The sequence below is a fragment of the Haematobia irritans genome, chromosome 1 (genome assembly GCF_050003625.1).
Source record: "Haematobia irritans isolate KBUSLIRL chromosome 1, ASM5000362v1, whole genome shotgun sequence".
Classification (NCBI taxonomy): Eukaryota; Metazoa; Arthropoda; class Insecta; order Diptera; family Muscidae; genus Haematobia; species Haematobia irritans.
The window spans coordinates 4,085,022-4,102,331 of NC_134397.1; the positions used below are offsets into that span (position 1 = coordinate 4,085,022).

The 17,310-nt window shown below is 34.3% G+C and overlaps 1 protein-coding gene across 1 annotated transcript; it reads left to right on the top strand.

Annotated features, from left to right (window-relative positions):
* Positions 1-3,280: 3,280 nt before the first annotated feature.
* Positions 3,281-15,069, top strand: LOC142220079 (arrestin domain-containing protein 17). Its single transcript, XM_075289003.1, has 5 exons — positions 3,281-4,451; positions 11,475-11,827; positions 11,910-12,552; positions 12,619-12,786; positions 13,610-15,069. The coding sequence occupies exons 1-5, from the start codon at positions 4,337-4,339 to the stop codon at positions 13,750-13,752; spliced, it is 1,422 nt and encodes a 473-aa protein (XP_075145118.1). The 5' UTR covers positions 3,281-4,336; the 3' UTR covers positions 13,753-15,069.
* Positions 15,070-17,310: the final 2,241 nt, after the last annotated feature.

Consider the following 17,310-nt stretch of genomic DNA (forward strand, 5'->3'; position numbering starts at 1 on the left):
CTAATTTACTGAAGTGTCTTAAAGGACTGTAGTATTACCTGTATTTGAAGCTAGTTCGTTATTACTTTGTCTCATAAATTTCGAATGCGACATCTTATTGCTGGCTAAGCTAACCAAGCAGGGAATAAATTGTAACAAAACTATCATATTTTCTAGAATCACAATAGGGCTGTTTTCTTTTTGCACTGGATACAACATTTGTATGGGCTATCCAGAACATCGTTGCACTGGTGTTCTATCCAGAACATCTCACCAGTGCAAGTCGCGCCGATCTTGCCTGATTGCGTTTTGATAAAGTGACGCTTCATCGATTCACAATAGCACTTTATTGTGACTAATTTATCGAAAAACATGTAATTCAAAGTGGTATAGTGTCATAAATAATCGCAGCAGCAAATATTTATTACTAATTGGAGCATTTCATACATTAAAAATGTAAGATTTCAATTCTTTTCTGTGATTGTTTTTAAACAGCTGATGACAGTGTTGTATATTTTTGGAGATGTCCTGGATAAACGAGTACTCTGTTTTCTTTTAGTCCTTCACGGCTTAGGGTATACAGTACTAAAAGAAAACAGCCCTATTATTAATGAGGTTTATTGTGAATGAATTACACAATGAGATGAGAGAAATAAGTGCATTGTGTTTTCTCATACATTATTAGGGCTGGTTTCTTTTAGCACTGGATACCCTAAGCAGTCACGGACTGAAAGAAAACAGAGTACTCGTTTATCCAAGACATCTACAAAAAATATGCAACACTATCATCAGCTGTTTAAAAACAATCACATAAAACAAGTGAAATCTTACATTTTTAATTTATGAAATGCTCAAATAGTAATAAATATTTACTGCTGCGATTATTTATGACACTGTACCACTTTGAATCTCATGTTATTCGATAAATTATTCACAATAAATTGCTATTGTGAATCTAAAAAGCGTCACTTTATCAAAATGCAATCTGGTAGCACCGGTGCGACTTGCACCAAAGATCATTGAGAAGAAGATGCAGTCTTGTCATAGCAAGACTGAAGCACCAGAGGACTCTGCCAACAAAATATCATAAAGATTGCGTCGACGTGTCTCTCAAATGTACTGCCGCTTGCGTCGGAAAATATCATAACATTTGTGTTTTTCATAAATTTCTGAATAAAAACCCACAAAAGCAGTACAAAAACGATTGTAGAAAATTAAAATAAAACGTATGTGTATTTTAAAGCAAATATTCATTATGGTTTTATGTGAATATTGCCGTTTAAATTTATTCTTGGGCAGAGCTGCTTTGGGAAAAAATTGACAAATAAAACAATATTTTTCTCATAGCCCTCTACACCTTTGACATTTGTCTTCTCTTGATAAGAGCACAATGCTTAATCTTGTTATACTCAATTATCTTTGCTTGCACTGATGAGATGTTCTGTATAGCCCATTCAAATGTTACACACGGTGTTAAAAGAGAACAGCCCTAATAACTCAAAAACATTGCTATTGTGAATCATAGAGATTTAAAGAAAGTTTTAAATCTGGCAATGATGAATTCTCGTTTTAAATGGGTTGGCTTGTGAACAGAGAATGAAGCCGACCCATTTTTGTCGGCGGCGGCTAATACTTTACACATAATTCAAATGTTCTGAGCCAAAGTTTTGCAAAATTATTATAGCAACTTGATACTGACGGATTTTGTGTGGAAAGTTAAACATTTTGACAAAAAATGCAACCATTATTAATATTTTTTTTCTGATTCAAATCAATATTTTTGATTAATTGGCGGCTAACTTTGAGTCGAGATGAGTCGACAAATTCGTCGACGGCTTCGACTGGTAAAAACTAATCGGCGACGGCGAAAATCGGCGGCGCGACTCGGCGGCTTCATTCTCTGCTTGTGAAATCTATTTTTCCACCTTGTATTTATTGTCCAACAAATCATATTCATAATGTTATGCGCTTTACAGACTATCACTTATTCCGGACGGAATGTCGGTGCTTGTAAAGAATCTTACAGTGTGTCGGATCGATACGACATGTCGGCGATGACTAAATAATCGGTAAATGTGTTATCGATTCCATAAACATGCAGCAGTATCGATTATGCCTTCGGACTTAACTTATAATGTGCGCAATATATATGGGATATGTTCGACACGAGCACTGTCGTCCGGAATAACTGATAGTCTGTAAAGCGCATTAGAATTGAATGCGATTTCCAATACTACTATGTTTGAATTCAAATTATTCCTAAACATGTGTATAATGATCAATAGTCCGCCACATTTTAAAATATTCAATGTTCACATTGACAAACAGCCTTTCAAAGAGAATAAAAAAAGAAAATGTCAAAGCTTTAAAAAGCTTTGGCATTGAATAATAACAGATGATTGTAGTCTATGTTTATAGCACAGAAAACAAGAGACGAAATAAACGTGACGACAAAAGCAAAGAAACGATGTTAAAGATGCGTAAAGTCCCTGAAAGTGATGAAAATATAAAACAACAATACCTCATACACGTATATTCATATGAGAGAATGTAAGTGTGTGCGTTTAAAATACATGCCTACATAGAGCATATTACGGTAGTCACGATGTTTCCATCGCATTCGTTTTTGGCAGCGCTGCCAAAAAGGACAAGAGCATGAAATACCTCAACAAAGCTTCAATAACAACAAACGAAAGTAAAATCTAGAGCACTGTAAACGTAAGGATAACTTTGGGGCCGTACAAAAAACAAACACAAGTTTTTGCAAAAATTAGAACAGTTTATGGTTCATGTATTACAACCAGTAGGTGAATTGTGGAATCAAAATGAATATGAATTGAAGAATTTGTCTAAGTGTAGTATATCATAGATCTCGAAGTTCATAAGAATTTAATTCAATTTATAATATTTCTTTAAAATTATTTACAGGGACTTCTTTATTTATTTATTGCGTTGGGTGAGACTGGGAAGTCATGGTGCACTGAGATATACTCGGTTAAAACCCATCAATGAGCTCTACATTGATCAGCGGAATAGTGTAAAAGGTCTATTCGGCTGAAAGGATCCGATAGACACATCTAAGTTATCGTGCCCCAAAAACAACGCATAATGTCGCATAAGGCATAATGTCGGACATTATGCCGACAACCGTATTATGTTTGGCGAGAAAAAAAAACATTTTTGCGGCAAAAATAGTGCGATCAAATGCAAATTATTTAACTCAATTGATGCGCATTGTCCTTTTCATCTAGATTTGATACAGATTTAACAGGAATATATATTTTTGTTTTCATTTATAACCTAGATTGTTTTAGAAGTGCGAAAATAAGGTAATTTTCAACTCGAAAACCGAACATAGTACCGGCCTTAACTGAGAGGCCATCCACTGTGAAGCCAATTCACATGAAGAATAAAAACAAACAAAAAAATCTAAGAGAACAAAACAAAACACTAACAGGACGAGCATACATATGTAACACATACACGAACACAACACTCAGCACCGACAGAGGACGATGAGTACCATCGAACAAATGAAAATTATGTGAGCTCAAAAGGCTGCTGGTCGTTCGTGAGGTTAGTTGTGTATGTTCGCGAAAATAAAAAAAAAAACTTTAAAGCTTAAGTGAAAGTAAAAAATTAATAGTACCCCTCTTCAAATATATGAAAAGTGTATAATTTAATCATAACATAAAATAAAATAGTTATCATAATAAAAATAGTACTAACAACAACAAGAACATTTTCGTTATTTACTGTGTGTTCTGTAACAAAAAGAATGATAATGGCGGCGTTTATCCTAGTTTTGATGATGATGAAAATGTAGTGTTAATCAAATTAAGCCAATTAAATTATATATACAAAAAAAGAAAATATTTTTTTAGAATTCTCTAGATCATAAAATCCCTAATATTCATCGAGAAAACAAAAAAAAAAAGTAAAAGCTATATTTTTATTACTTTGGGATTTTGTAACAAACACAAATCACACATCTTCAAACAACAAAATTCGTCCTTGCCAACAATAATAATAGACTAACAAAACTCGCCAATAATAAATACGTGGAAAAAAGAATAACATTTTGAAAACAAAAAGAAAGTAGAATATCTCGGAAAATTTATTTTCCATTTGTAGCGAGAAAAAAAAATCTAACCGAAAACAAAAGAGAAAAGTGTGTCGAATGTGTATGTGAGTCTGAGGTGTATTGCTATAGTTGTCTGTATTCGTAACTGCTTTGAATTTGTCGCCATACTCATCCTACGGTGAGTGAGTGTCGGTTTGAGTGTTCGTCGTGTGTCTCTTGCTCTCTTTGTTTCACCCCGTCTGTGTGAGTGTGCCTTCACACATATAGAAATATATGCCCATTGAGTGCCTTATATCCTTCGATAACAATACTCAAGGTGTCTATTATGCTGGCCAGGAATTATCTGGTGTTGTTGATCTCACTGTTGATACAACAAAACGTATTAAAGGTAAACAAACATTGTAAATTCTCTTCTTCTTCTTGTTTTTCTTTGCCTTTGCTTAGCCCCTGTTCATGGTTTGTTTGCATTTGTTTTCTTTTCTTGTTTGTGTTTGTTTATATTGCTAAAAGTATGACTCAAAATGGATGTATGGTTCCATTTTCCGAGAAATGTTTTAGTGGCTCATTGGTTTGGGATTATTATAAATTATTCGCATAAACACACACACACACACACACACTCACACATAAACTATATACATACGCGTATTATTTCTTATTATCCGTGGTGTTGAAATTGGTTGCTGCTTATAGTTGTGGTGTTTTTGGTGGTTCCGAATGATTATATTGTACGTTAAAGTTTATTACATTTTTATTTTGTCTTTTCTAATTGCCGTTTATCAATAAATATCGCGAATGGTCAATTCGCAGTAAATTTATTAATGGAAATTACATGGCATTGGCTATCACCCAGAAAACAGTTTGAAAGTTAACGATTAAGGGTGCTATGCTCTTTGAAAATGGGGTAAAGAAATTGAAAATTTTCTTATGAATTTAGGAATTTTTCAAATGTTTTGTGATTAAATTTGACCATATATGCGTATGATTAATGATAAAATGTATTCACCATACGCTCCATATAACCTTAACACACAAATTTTGACCAAGTCTGAGAGAAATTTCAGTTCTTATTTATTTGAGTTAGATCAGATTTTTTTTAACAATCTTTCAATTGATTTAACAATGACAGAATCAACCGAAAAATATATTTACCCAATAATGCTCTAGGCCGTCTTTATTAAAACGGGATGAAACCGCTTTAAAGCAACAAAACTGTAAAATATGACTTAAAACATGGGAGCCACCGTGGTGCAATGGTTAGCATGCCCGCCTTGCATACACAAGGTCGTGGGTTTGATTCCTGCTTCGACCGAACACCAGAAAAGTTTTCCGGCGGTGGATTATCCCACCTCAGTAATGCTGGTGACATTTCTGAGGGTTTCAAAGCTTCTCTAAGTGGTTTCACTGCAAGATGGAACGCCATTAGGACTCGGCTATAAAAAGGAGGTCCCTTGTCATTGAGCTTAACATGGAATCGGGCAGCACTCAGTGATAAGAGAGAAGTTCACCAATGTGGTATCACAATGGACTGAATAGTCTAAGTGAGCCTAATGCATCGGGCTGCCATCTAACCTAACCTAACCTAATCTACAACATGTACCGGATTTTATCATAGCGATTTTTCTTGTTTGGTTTTACATCCTCTGTGTTAAAATCTAAATAATTTTACTAACTAAAAAATCGGAGATTGGAAGGTTATACCAACCTGAAAAAAAAAGAAAATCGAAAAGTATAGGAATATCACATTGCTATACTGCAGACTGTAGCTAAATACAAACCGATTTTCACGAAAATGAACTCATTCCATATGGATCGCATTCATCTTTTTTGGTTCTAGTTATACTTGGCCCAGAGAAATTTTAATTATGTAAGCTCTTCTACAAAATGGCCATCATTTCCGTCTCAAACAATAAGCATGGGACCAGATCACGATAATATGCTGGATAGGACAACAGTTCATAACGCAATAGACCGTGTGGAGGTGGATGGTATGGGAAGGAGTGAGAGATAAATTTTTTCATTGGAAAGTGGGCCCGTATTTTCTTTATTTTAATATAAATCAGGCGAAATACTACGTTATGATAAAACCTGTGATAATTTTACCTTTATCCACGTTGCCGCTGTACATTGCACCGTTGAAATCGCAGAAAACTCCCTTTCCGATCAATGGGATGGCCGTTGACTGTCTACAATTGATCTAAGATAGAGACAGGTAGAACAATATTTCGCCAACAATTATGCTATGGTCACATTGGGCAAATATATGACAGAAATTAAAAAGAGAATCCGTCGCTACAGCCAAACCTTTTTAGCTCTCATTTGATATATAACATCATGGTAGAATTATTTTCCAAAAACCGTATCGAGATATTTGGAAAATCGTTTTGGGAATAGTTTCGAAACTCATTTGCCAAGCCTTATTAAATTAGTTTCAAACACTGCTCTGATACGGTCTTACGGTTATTCTTGCTGTCCGCCATCGCGTAGTGGATATTAAAAAACTCCCTGGCTTAGTTGTCTTTCTCACCACAGTCGACGATGTGAGGTCGAGTGTTTTTGTCTCTCTGTGGTAGCTGTTTTAGGGACTCGTGGCAGGGATGATCTATGGTATAATAGAAATTACATTAAATAAGCTTCTAAAAAGTACTTTTTTATAGCCAAAAGGTACCTTATCGCATTTGTGAAAGCAATAAACCTTCCAATCCTTAAAATCTTAGAATTTTTCTTATAAAGAGAGCTAACTTGTTAATTGGGTTTGTATACGATTTTTTTTATAGAAATAATTACAGCATGGACATTTTTTCATTTGCGCGTACTAATTGTAATGAAACCTGGTTTATTACATAAGGATTGTTTTAATTCATTATTTATTTAAGTGGAAGGAACGAAGAATACTCAACGCTAGACTGGTTACACTCTACTGCAATAACTCTGAGTCGAGCCGACTGGTGTTTATATTATATTTTAATTTATATATAAAGAAGTCTAAAAAGGGTACTAAATGTGCCGCGGTGGTACCACAGTACATTCTTTACTCAAGAAATACCACGAGAAGTACAAAAGTGTCAACTTTATCAATCCTGGGTTTGACGATTTTTTCCTTACTCAAAATGTAACAAACACAGTACAAAAGTGACAACTTTATCAATCCTGGGCTTGAAGCAGGAAATGAATATTGGACAATTTTAAACATTAGAAAATTTGAAATAAATTCCAATAATTAAATTTAAATTTCATGAAAAATATTTTTTTTTCCCAAATGAAATGAAAATTGATTGCGTGACATTTTCATCATTGGAAAGGATGTTAAAGTGAAAAACTTTCAGGATATTATAAGGCCTTGATTGGAAATAATTGAAATTTGCTTTGCTTCTGAAAAACAAATTGGGCATTTAAACCACTTCTTCAGAGCCACTATTTCATGGCAACTTGTTAACCATCCAAAAGACTTTTCCAACTTTACTCTCTTAGTATGAATTTGAGATTCATGATTCATCTCCGGACTACTACTTTTCATATGTATTCAATGAGTGAATCATCCATACATAAAAGTGTCAATCGCCAAACTTCATTTCAATAACTTATCGCAATTCTTGACTAAGGCCGTTTGTATTTTTTTTTTTATTAAAATGCGAAAATTATACATTATTTCAGTGTGCTAGGATAAATTCTTCTATAACAGCGTAAAGTATTTACTTGGCATTTTGTGACTCAAACATTAAGGGTTGTATATTTATACATTCCTTATAATGTAGCTACATGTTGTGAATAGGGAGCAGGGATATTTCGCCCATTTCAATTTCCATTCAATTCCAATGGAATGACGAATTTTATGATCACACATTGTTGATTGTTTATATCAAACTGTGTTTATATGAAAATGATGTAATCATCATCAGGCACACTTCATTTTATTCTTTATGCGAGAAACTTGCAATGCAACCTAAGTAAAAAAAATGAAGTAATCTTCTCAAATATGTGTATAAACTTTTGTTCATAGATTCCCAAAGGACCAACCAAAAGGTGTGGGAATTTTAAGGAATTTTTTGTTGGTAGCAGATAGACAACTGAAATATATTTTTAAGGAATTGAAAGACAAATATCACTTGACTTAACGGACCAAGTGCCGGTTAATTTAAAATTTATATAAATGGAAATCACATAGGGCCAAATTGGCAACTTGACCGTGGCGAAAGGTGTGAACCGGAGCGTCAAGGCAATGGATTATCCATGGAGACTATGTACCCTTCTTTAAGTAGCCGATGTAAATTACACTTTGGGTAGAAAAATCCCTCTGATAACACAAAATCACCATTAAGCACTGCTCTGAAATAGTTTCATGTTTGCTTTTGTTGTCGCTTACGTCTCACTAATTTAATTTATTTACTTATTTAAGTCTATGGATAAAAATTCTTACAGACTACCACATAGTAATTTAATTGTTTCTAAAATATGCTTAAATTCAGTTTCACTTCAGATATTGAATTGAATTCTCGAAGACACCGTAATATTGGCTCATTCGTATCATAGTTAGTTCTATGTAAAGGAATATAAAAAAATCTCATGGGCTCGTATCCTTCTTGAAGGCACATTAGAGAAGACCAATTCTAAAATGTTAGAACAATCATTAAATCTACAAATAATTTTATATAAAAACTAATATACTGAATTTTACTACGACTTTGTTTAGTCCATAGAATACACTATCCTTACATACTATGTATTAACTTAAATTAAAATAAATTCATCTTTAATGTACAGTACCATTAAATATTTGCTTACATTTATCTTTAAAGAGAATAAAATTTACAAATTTATATAAAAATTAAATGGCCTCATAGCTAGAGTGATTACGACCAGTAATGGTGCAGTGACCAGGGCATTCTCCGTAAGTGTGGATCAAGATTTTTTTTGTTGTAAACAAGTATATACGGCCGTAAGTTCGGCCAGGCCGATTCTTATGTACCCTCCACCATGGATTGCGTAGAAACTTCTACGAAAGACTGTCATCCACAATCGAATTACTTGGGTTGTGGTATTAAACCAACTTCTTAAAACTTCTTAACATCGTTTTCTAAATTGTGAGTTAGTCCATGGTCCACGTGGTATATACTAGACAAAAAAGTTATATATAGGTAAGTCTACAAATAATTACGAATCGACATGGACTTTTGCACAGTACGTAGAGAGCCAGAATTGAAATATGGGGGTCGCTTATATGGGGGCTATATAGAATTATGAACTTGATATTGACCAATTTTTGTGTGATTAGGGATCGATTTATCTGATTGCAGATGCGTCTTTCACAACAGTTGTTCAACTGCTTCTATGAAAGAGTTGCCAGATCGAAACAAGATTTAACATGTGTTCATAACAGAGATGGAAGTTTCCAAAACACTTAACTTTTTTCTGTTTATACCGCGCTTTCCGAACTCCCCTCGTAAAGGGTAATGCATTTCTAAAGTTTTTAGCTCTGGTTAATACTTTATATTATAATATGCCATAACCTTTGGAAAGTTTATACGGGTATGCTAATTTGCTAAAGGTCCCTCATTAAATGTCATACACCAGTGCCTTCTGGTAATGCGTTAGAAAATTAATACAAAAGAATAAATAAATAAAACTTCTCGTCGCACTCATTGCTGGCTTCAACCAAAGGGTTTCACATTCCATCTCCTATGGAATGACCTTTTGTGTCTCAACTTTGTTGTGAGATCACAAAAAAAAAAACTTTAGCTTTTGTTATCGTCACATTTGTTAATTGCTTTTCAAAATAATGTCCATTGCGGTGGAAATTATCAATGGACATGTCTCATTTGATTCAAAAAGCTTTAGTATTAGAGTGTGTTGCTCGTATGTGAAAGGAGACGCTGAATGCATTTTTACACAGCCAATCACTGACACACACACACGGGCATACATAGTCAGGATATCCTGTATGTGTTCGGCACATTATTGTTGCTATTGTTATCTATTATTGTTATTGTTCTTGTTGTTGAACATTTTTATCGGTGCTCTATATAATTATTTCCTATTTTTAGTTCATTTTCATGTTTGTGCAGCAAAACAGAAATCTTTTTGAAGGATTTTTGGCATGCAGCCATTACTGTGAACAACAATCGCTAAAATAGCAGCAAAACGACCATTTTAAGGACAATCAGTGGAAAGGACTTTTACACATACACAAATGTCGATTCCAATATGTGGCGGCTAGTGTTTTATTAGAGGCTATAGGATGCCATTGTGCAAAATGAAAAAACCCCAAGGACTTTTCTGTAAAGGATTTTCCCAAATAAATCACGACAATAACAAATTGTATACATTTGTGGTTAGAAATTATTATCAAAGTAAATAATGTAGTGCAGCAGTTTCTAAATAATTGTTGCTCTAAAGCTAATATTAGATAGTCACAGTGGTTCTCATACACTAAAAAAAAAACTTGGATCTACAGATTTTGACTTTAAAGATTAAAGGATTTTGGCATTGATTACGTGCCGAAAACGGGGGTTTCTTTAACCCTCTCATGTCCAATGTTGCCTATAGGCAATATTGTGTTTATATGCTTCTCAGTCCCGTTATTTTGATTTGTTCGACATGGGATTTTTTGCATTATGAGTCGAAACAGGATAACCAGGACTTTGATTTTTTTCATGTGCGAGTTAATGCGCTTTACAGACTATCAGTTATTCCGGACGGAATGTCTGTGTTTGTAAAGAATCTTACAGTGTGTCGGATCGATACGACTTGTCGGCGATGACTAAATAATCGGTAAATGTGTTAGCGATCGCATAAACATGCAACAGTATCGATTATGCCTTCGGACTTAACTGCACAATATATGCGATATGTTCGACACGAGCACTGTCGTCCGGAATAACTGATAGTCTGTAAAGTGCATAACACTAACATATATAGCGCATAAAAATTTTTAGAGGGTTAAAATAGCATAAAGACTTTCATTAATCTTAAAGAATTTTACAGAATTATTACAACCAACTTAAATCAAATTTTCTTTCATGTAAAGATACCCAATTTTAAGTTGAATCGCTTAACTATAAGGAAAAAAACGACTTCATTGAAAAGTTTATCAACTTTAGAACAAGGAAAAAGATTTTATATCAGAGAAATGTATCTTCTATGCTAAGCAAAATTCGCATTCGTATTTGAAGGACAAGAAATCTTTAGCCTCACGACAATATTTTTCTTCAGTGAACAAAACAGTGAACACAAAAGACTTCTGACAGTATTTTCATTTGCTTGACATAAATATGGGTTTATTTGTTTTTAAAGAAAATATTTTATAACAAACAATCTAATAGATTATATTTTTGTATAACATATTTTAAAAATTTAATTTAAAATTAAAAATTTTTTTTTTAGTAATTAAAAGTGTGATTTATTTTTTATTCAGGCATACACATTACCGTCAACGGTTATGCCAAGATACGCTGGATAAAGAAGGGATATCCACGTGACAGTGAGCGGGCCATGTGTCGAGCCTATCGTTCGTATTTGTCATCACGATCCTATGTATTGGGTTCCTGTGGCACAAACTCATATCTGGATTGGATGGCTGGTGAATATTCATATACCTTTCATGTGATACTGCCGGAAAATTTACCAACCTCATTCGATGGCAAATATGGACAAATACACTATGAGATAATAACGACTATAGATAGGCCAGGTCGTTATCCAAAAGTATTCAAGTTGCCATTTACGGTTATACATCCAGTAGATTTAAATAGTGATGCCATATATAGGGTAAGAGAGATGTTGAGAGAGAGAGTGGGAGAGATTTCATAATTAATATTTTCCCATAATTTTTTGATATTTTTCCTCACAGGTTCCCTTAGAGATATTAGATCGCAAACGTTTCTGGAGCTTTTGCTGCCCGACTGGACCACTTACTGTCAAATTTTCCACACCCTATTGTGGCTATGCCCCGGGACAAAAAATCCATTTCGTTTTATACATCAATAATGAATCCTCCATTGATATAACCGCATGCGATGTGAAACTAAAACAAGAAGTGACCTATGAGACCCATGATCCTCAACATGAGTTTCGCCATGATAAGCATTTAATAGCTTCGAAACAATTTGGCAATGTCTTGAGATGGAGTCGCAAAGTTTATCGCGGCTACTTGGAACTGCCATCAATACCGCCCACATCGGCTAAAAAATCCTGTCCCATAACCGTAAACTATGCCATGAAGATTGTGATAAAACCAACAGAATTCCATTGGAAAATGAAATTGAAAATTCCCGTGACAATTGGCAGTGTACCCATTATGGATAATGGTAATAGTGCTGGCGTTTTGCAGGCCAATAATAATAGCATCATGAGGGCCGATTCAACAACGGATGAGCCACCGGTGCGCATAATGCCTAGCGATCAGTTATTAGATGGGGATGCCAATGAGAATGTCTCGACACCCACGATAATGGTGACTGATGCGGATAATCCTCCGGATTATATACAAATGAGTAAGTTTCTTTATGCCAAAAAAAAATAATTTTTTTATTAATACTTTTTTTTTTTTTTAATTACAGTGCCTCCTTCGTATGAGGATGCCATGGCCTTAAGTGAAAAATTCTTCGATGACTTGGCCTACATGGAAAATGTCAGCGTTTCCAGTGTGGTAACCAATTCGAAAAATGAAAACTTCAAACCGCGCTATCCCGTCTACTATTATTACGAGACTCCCATAATACCACCCGGTAGTGATGATTCGACAAATGAATCCGAATAATTTTTATTATAAACAAAAATTATAGACGCATCAATATTTTGTTTTTAATACAACATCCTAAATCCGTTGATATGCATTTGAATATTTTTTATATTTATATCTACATACTTATCTACCTGTCTTTTTTAAAAAGTATCTAATCGTAACGTTTTCTTAATCCAATGTAGTTAGTTTGAAAATTTGAATGTCTTTCATTTTTTACTAAAATAAGAAATTCCCAAAAAAACAAAAACACAAAAAATCAACAAAATTACACACATATAAGAAACACTTTGCCAATGCCTAGACATCATAACCTCAGTTAAGAAATTGGTATGTTTTCAACTTGAGTTTCATTTCAAATCTCTATTTTAAAATTGAATGGTTTTCAGTTGGAATTCAAATTGTTTTGTAGTCGTTATAATTTTTTTGGAAACTATAAAAATTAGAATTACTGCACGCATATTTAGCTTTGGTGAATTTATATTAAAAACGCGATTTTAGAAAAATTAATGTAATTGGAAAATAATATTTTTTATATTTTTAATATTATGTATGTTTGTATGTGATCTTTCTCAATTTGGTCTATAGTTATTTATTATCCCCCTACATATGTATGTGTTTGCTGCCTTACCCATATGCGATGGCTTTTATAGAACCACCACTACAACCATAACATTTTCATAGCAATCAACTAATCCACGAACAAATCGCATGTAATGGTTAATAATAAATTTCCATTTGTTTTGTTGTTTTTGTTCATGTGTCATTTTGTCTTTTTTCTCTCTCTCTCTCTCTCCAATATTTTATAGAAACCCTTTATGATGCCATACCATCACGTTACCATCAAATGATGCTAGCAACGCCTATGTCGGATATGTCCCCAACATCGCTAGAATTGAGTCATGTAAAGACATTTGGAAAATTCCAAATATTGCGTTACATCAAAAAATAGTTGATGATGATTATGATGATGATTGTCCCCTGCCACCATCAAACAAATCCGTTTCGAGTATCATCAGCCTCATAAGCATTGTCTCCTAGAGTCGCGGTCTCCTAGAAGAGCCATCGTTTCTTATTTGTATTTGTAATTTTTCCTTAGATAGCAAAAGAAATTTAACTTAAATTAAAAACAAAACAAAAATGTGTTTTTAAAACGGCATACATACGCTTAAATCAAATACAATATATATATATTGTATATTAGAGTGGGTAGTTATAATTTGTATTACAAGTTTGGATTTTAAAAATGTTCAAATAATTTTTAGCAAATATCGGGCATGACTTATTGCCAAAAGTATAACTGAGATGCAGTCCGATAGAATACTTCGTGGAAGAGAATATAATGCACCAAGTGTATTTACGGATTGTCTTCACTTTGCCATTCGGAATAGGTCGATGTAATACGTACATGCACCATGATTTCGTTAGTGTTACTAATTATCAGCGCCTTCTATGGAAATTTCCTTCACCAACAACCGAACTTTTAGAAGAAAGTTTCCATGTAGAGATGTGCGCGTGACATGAAATTCTCGTGATACGCGTAATTCACGCGTGAATCAAGTGAGTCTTGAAAAAAATCCAAAGCAACACTCGTGAATGTGCATGAATGGGACTGAAATAAATATGTCGTGCGTGAGAAATAAAATAAATAAAATCGTTTCGTGAATGTGAGTGAATAAAATTTCTGTAAAATCACGCTCATAAACATTTTGCTTGAAAAACATTCAGTGAAATTTCAGTCACGCGCACACCTCTAGTTCCATGCCCATATCATCCTAGTGTACATGAACGAAATGTATGGAAGGGATTGGTCACTTTAACATGGGTTTATCATTATTACCCATTCCAAAGGACACGTCCTGGGTCAGTTTGGTAGGACTATCCCATAGAAAAATGTTGGTGATATTTTTTTTCTGTGCATCAATTAAGTTGAATCGAGTGAATTGAGAATACTTTTAATTTAATTAAAATTTTAATTGGAGAAATTATGGTAAATTTTTTTTTTAAATTTTTTCAATATGAGAAAGTTTAATAATTTTTTGGGTGATACGGTCAAAATTTGGTCAAGGGAAAACGCGTGTAAATCGGTGAAATCGTTTATTTAAAAAATCAAATTAAATTTAATTTTCAAGTTCAATTAGTATAAAATTCAGGAAAAATATTCAGTTAGGCTTTCGCTTTTCCAAATCCGAATTGCCAGGCCTCACGCTTGACACCTGCCATCAGATTTTGTACAGCCACCTTGTCCACCTTCTTCGCCGCATAAAGCCAGTTTGCCTTGAACTGCTGCTCGTCCTTAGCAGTTTTTTGGTCTTGTTCAGGTTCCGCTTGACAATAGCCCAGTATTCCTCAATTGGGCGGAGCTCTGGCGTGTTGGGAGGGTTCTTGTCCTTGGGAACCACCTGCACGTTGTTGGCGGCGTACCACTCCATGGCCTTTTTACCGTAGTGGCAAGATGCCAAATCCGGCCAAAACAGTACGGAACAACCGTGTTTCTTCAGGAAAGGCAGCAGACGTTTATTCAAACACTCTTTCACGTAAATTTCTTGGTTGACAGTCCCGGAAGCTATAAAAATGCTGCTTTTCAAGCCACAGGTACAGATGGCTTGCCAAACCAGATATTTCTTTGCGAACTTTGACAGTTTTATGTGCTTGAAAATATCTGCTACCTTTCCCCTTCCTTTTGCCGTATGAAACTCATGTCCCGGAAGCTGCTTGTAGTCGGCTTTGACGTAGGTTTCGTCGTCCATTACCACGCAGTCAAACTTCGTCAGCATCGTCGTGTACAGCCTCCGGGATCGCGCTTTGGCCGTCGTATTTTGTTTATTATCGCGATTTGGAGTCACTACCTTCTTGTAAGTCGATAGTCCGGCTCGTTTGCACGGTTGTAGACGATACACCCAGCTTATTTGCGGCATATCGGAGAGAGAGGTTAGGGTTTCGTTTGAAACTACCGGCAACTCTCTTTGTCGTCTCAGCGGCTTCCGGTTTTCGATTTCCCCCCGATCCAGACCTCCTGGCTGTCGAAAAACGTTCCCCAAACACTTTAATTGCATTTGTAACGGTTGATTTGGCAACTTTTAGCGATTTTGCCAGCTTTGCGTGCGAGTAGCTCGGATTTTCGCGATGCGCGAGCAAAATTTTGATACGCTGCTCTTCTTGCTTGGACGGCATTTTGACAACTGAAGAGTGAATTCCAAAATCAAAATAAGAGCAACATTCTACACACACACACACACACACACACCTTCAAAAGGAGGGGTGTTCAGGTTTTTTAAATGCAAAATTGAAAGAAATACGTCAAGTTTATATTGACCAAATTTTGACCGTATCACCCTTTACTTTAATTAAATGAACTTAAAAGAGGGGGGAGAATTATATATAAATGAATTACATAGACTTACTAACTTCCATAAAGCTGAATCAGAATTTCTTAAATTTTTAATATTTCACTATAAATGTGCCATCTTGAACTTTATAAGGCACTGAAGATATTTTTACAATTTTTAAATCCTTTTTTCTTTAAACTACGAAAATCGTGGGTTCACTATTTTCTGAGTATACATTCGCTTCATTTGTTTTAAGATTTAGTTGTGTCCATGGAAATATTTTATTCCATGTAGAAATTATTGCAGTCCGATTATTTAATTCTAATAGAATGTTTTTGAAGCTGTGTTAGAAAGGCGTGTCCTAAAACACTAGTTTACAAAATAATTTTTTTTTTCATGTGCATTTGATGGGATGCGGATTTTCTTATGTATTTTGATCTGCTGAATTCGAAAAAAAAAATTAAAAAATTCGAAAAAAAATTTTAAAAATTTCGAAAACATTTTTAAAAAATTTTTATCGAAATCTAAATTTTTCGGATATCGAGTTTTTTAGTAAATTGCAATTGTAAAACATTTTTCACTTGTTTTTTTACATTGTTTTCGCCATATAGAAATAGTAAATATATTAGTTTTAGTTCAAAGTTTTGGTAATTTGTAGTAAATTTACATATAATGAACATATTTTTAATATTTAGGACTAATGCAGCTCCAATAAAAGTTAAACAAAAATTGGTCAAAGTCGAGTTCGGGAGCGATCATTCTGGCTTGGCAAAGAACCATATATAAAGTGCACATGCTAGATCGATATCCAAGAGATTGTGATCAACCAATTACCGTACAATTCCGTGATAATATAACGCTTCTGTACCATCTTGTAAGAATAGTCAATGATGAAGGCTTCCAATGGCAAAACGTTTTAAGACGGCAGACATTGTAAAGCAATAGAAATGACGTTGATATGCCACCAAAAATAATTTTCCATTTGAACGTCAGTCGAAATACCTGCAAAAGGTGACTTTCTAACAGTACACACCATTTCAAACCCATGTACTTACACCAATAACAATGTGCACTTTTATTCCTTATTTGTCGCCGAATTATTTTATATTCATCTCATCCTCCAATTAGGAAGGACTTTGGAGGAATGTAAAAAAGATATGGGTCCATAAGATATAATGCAA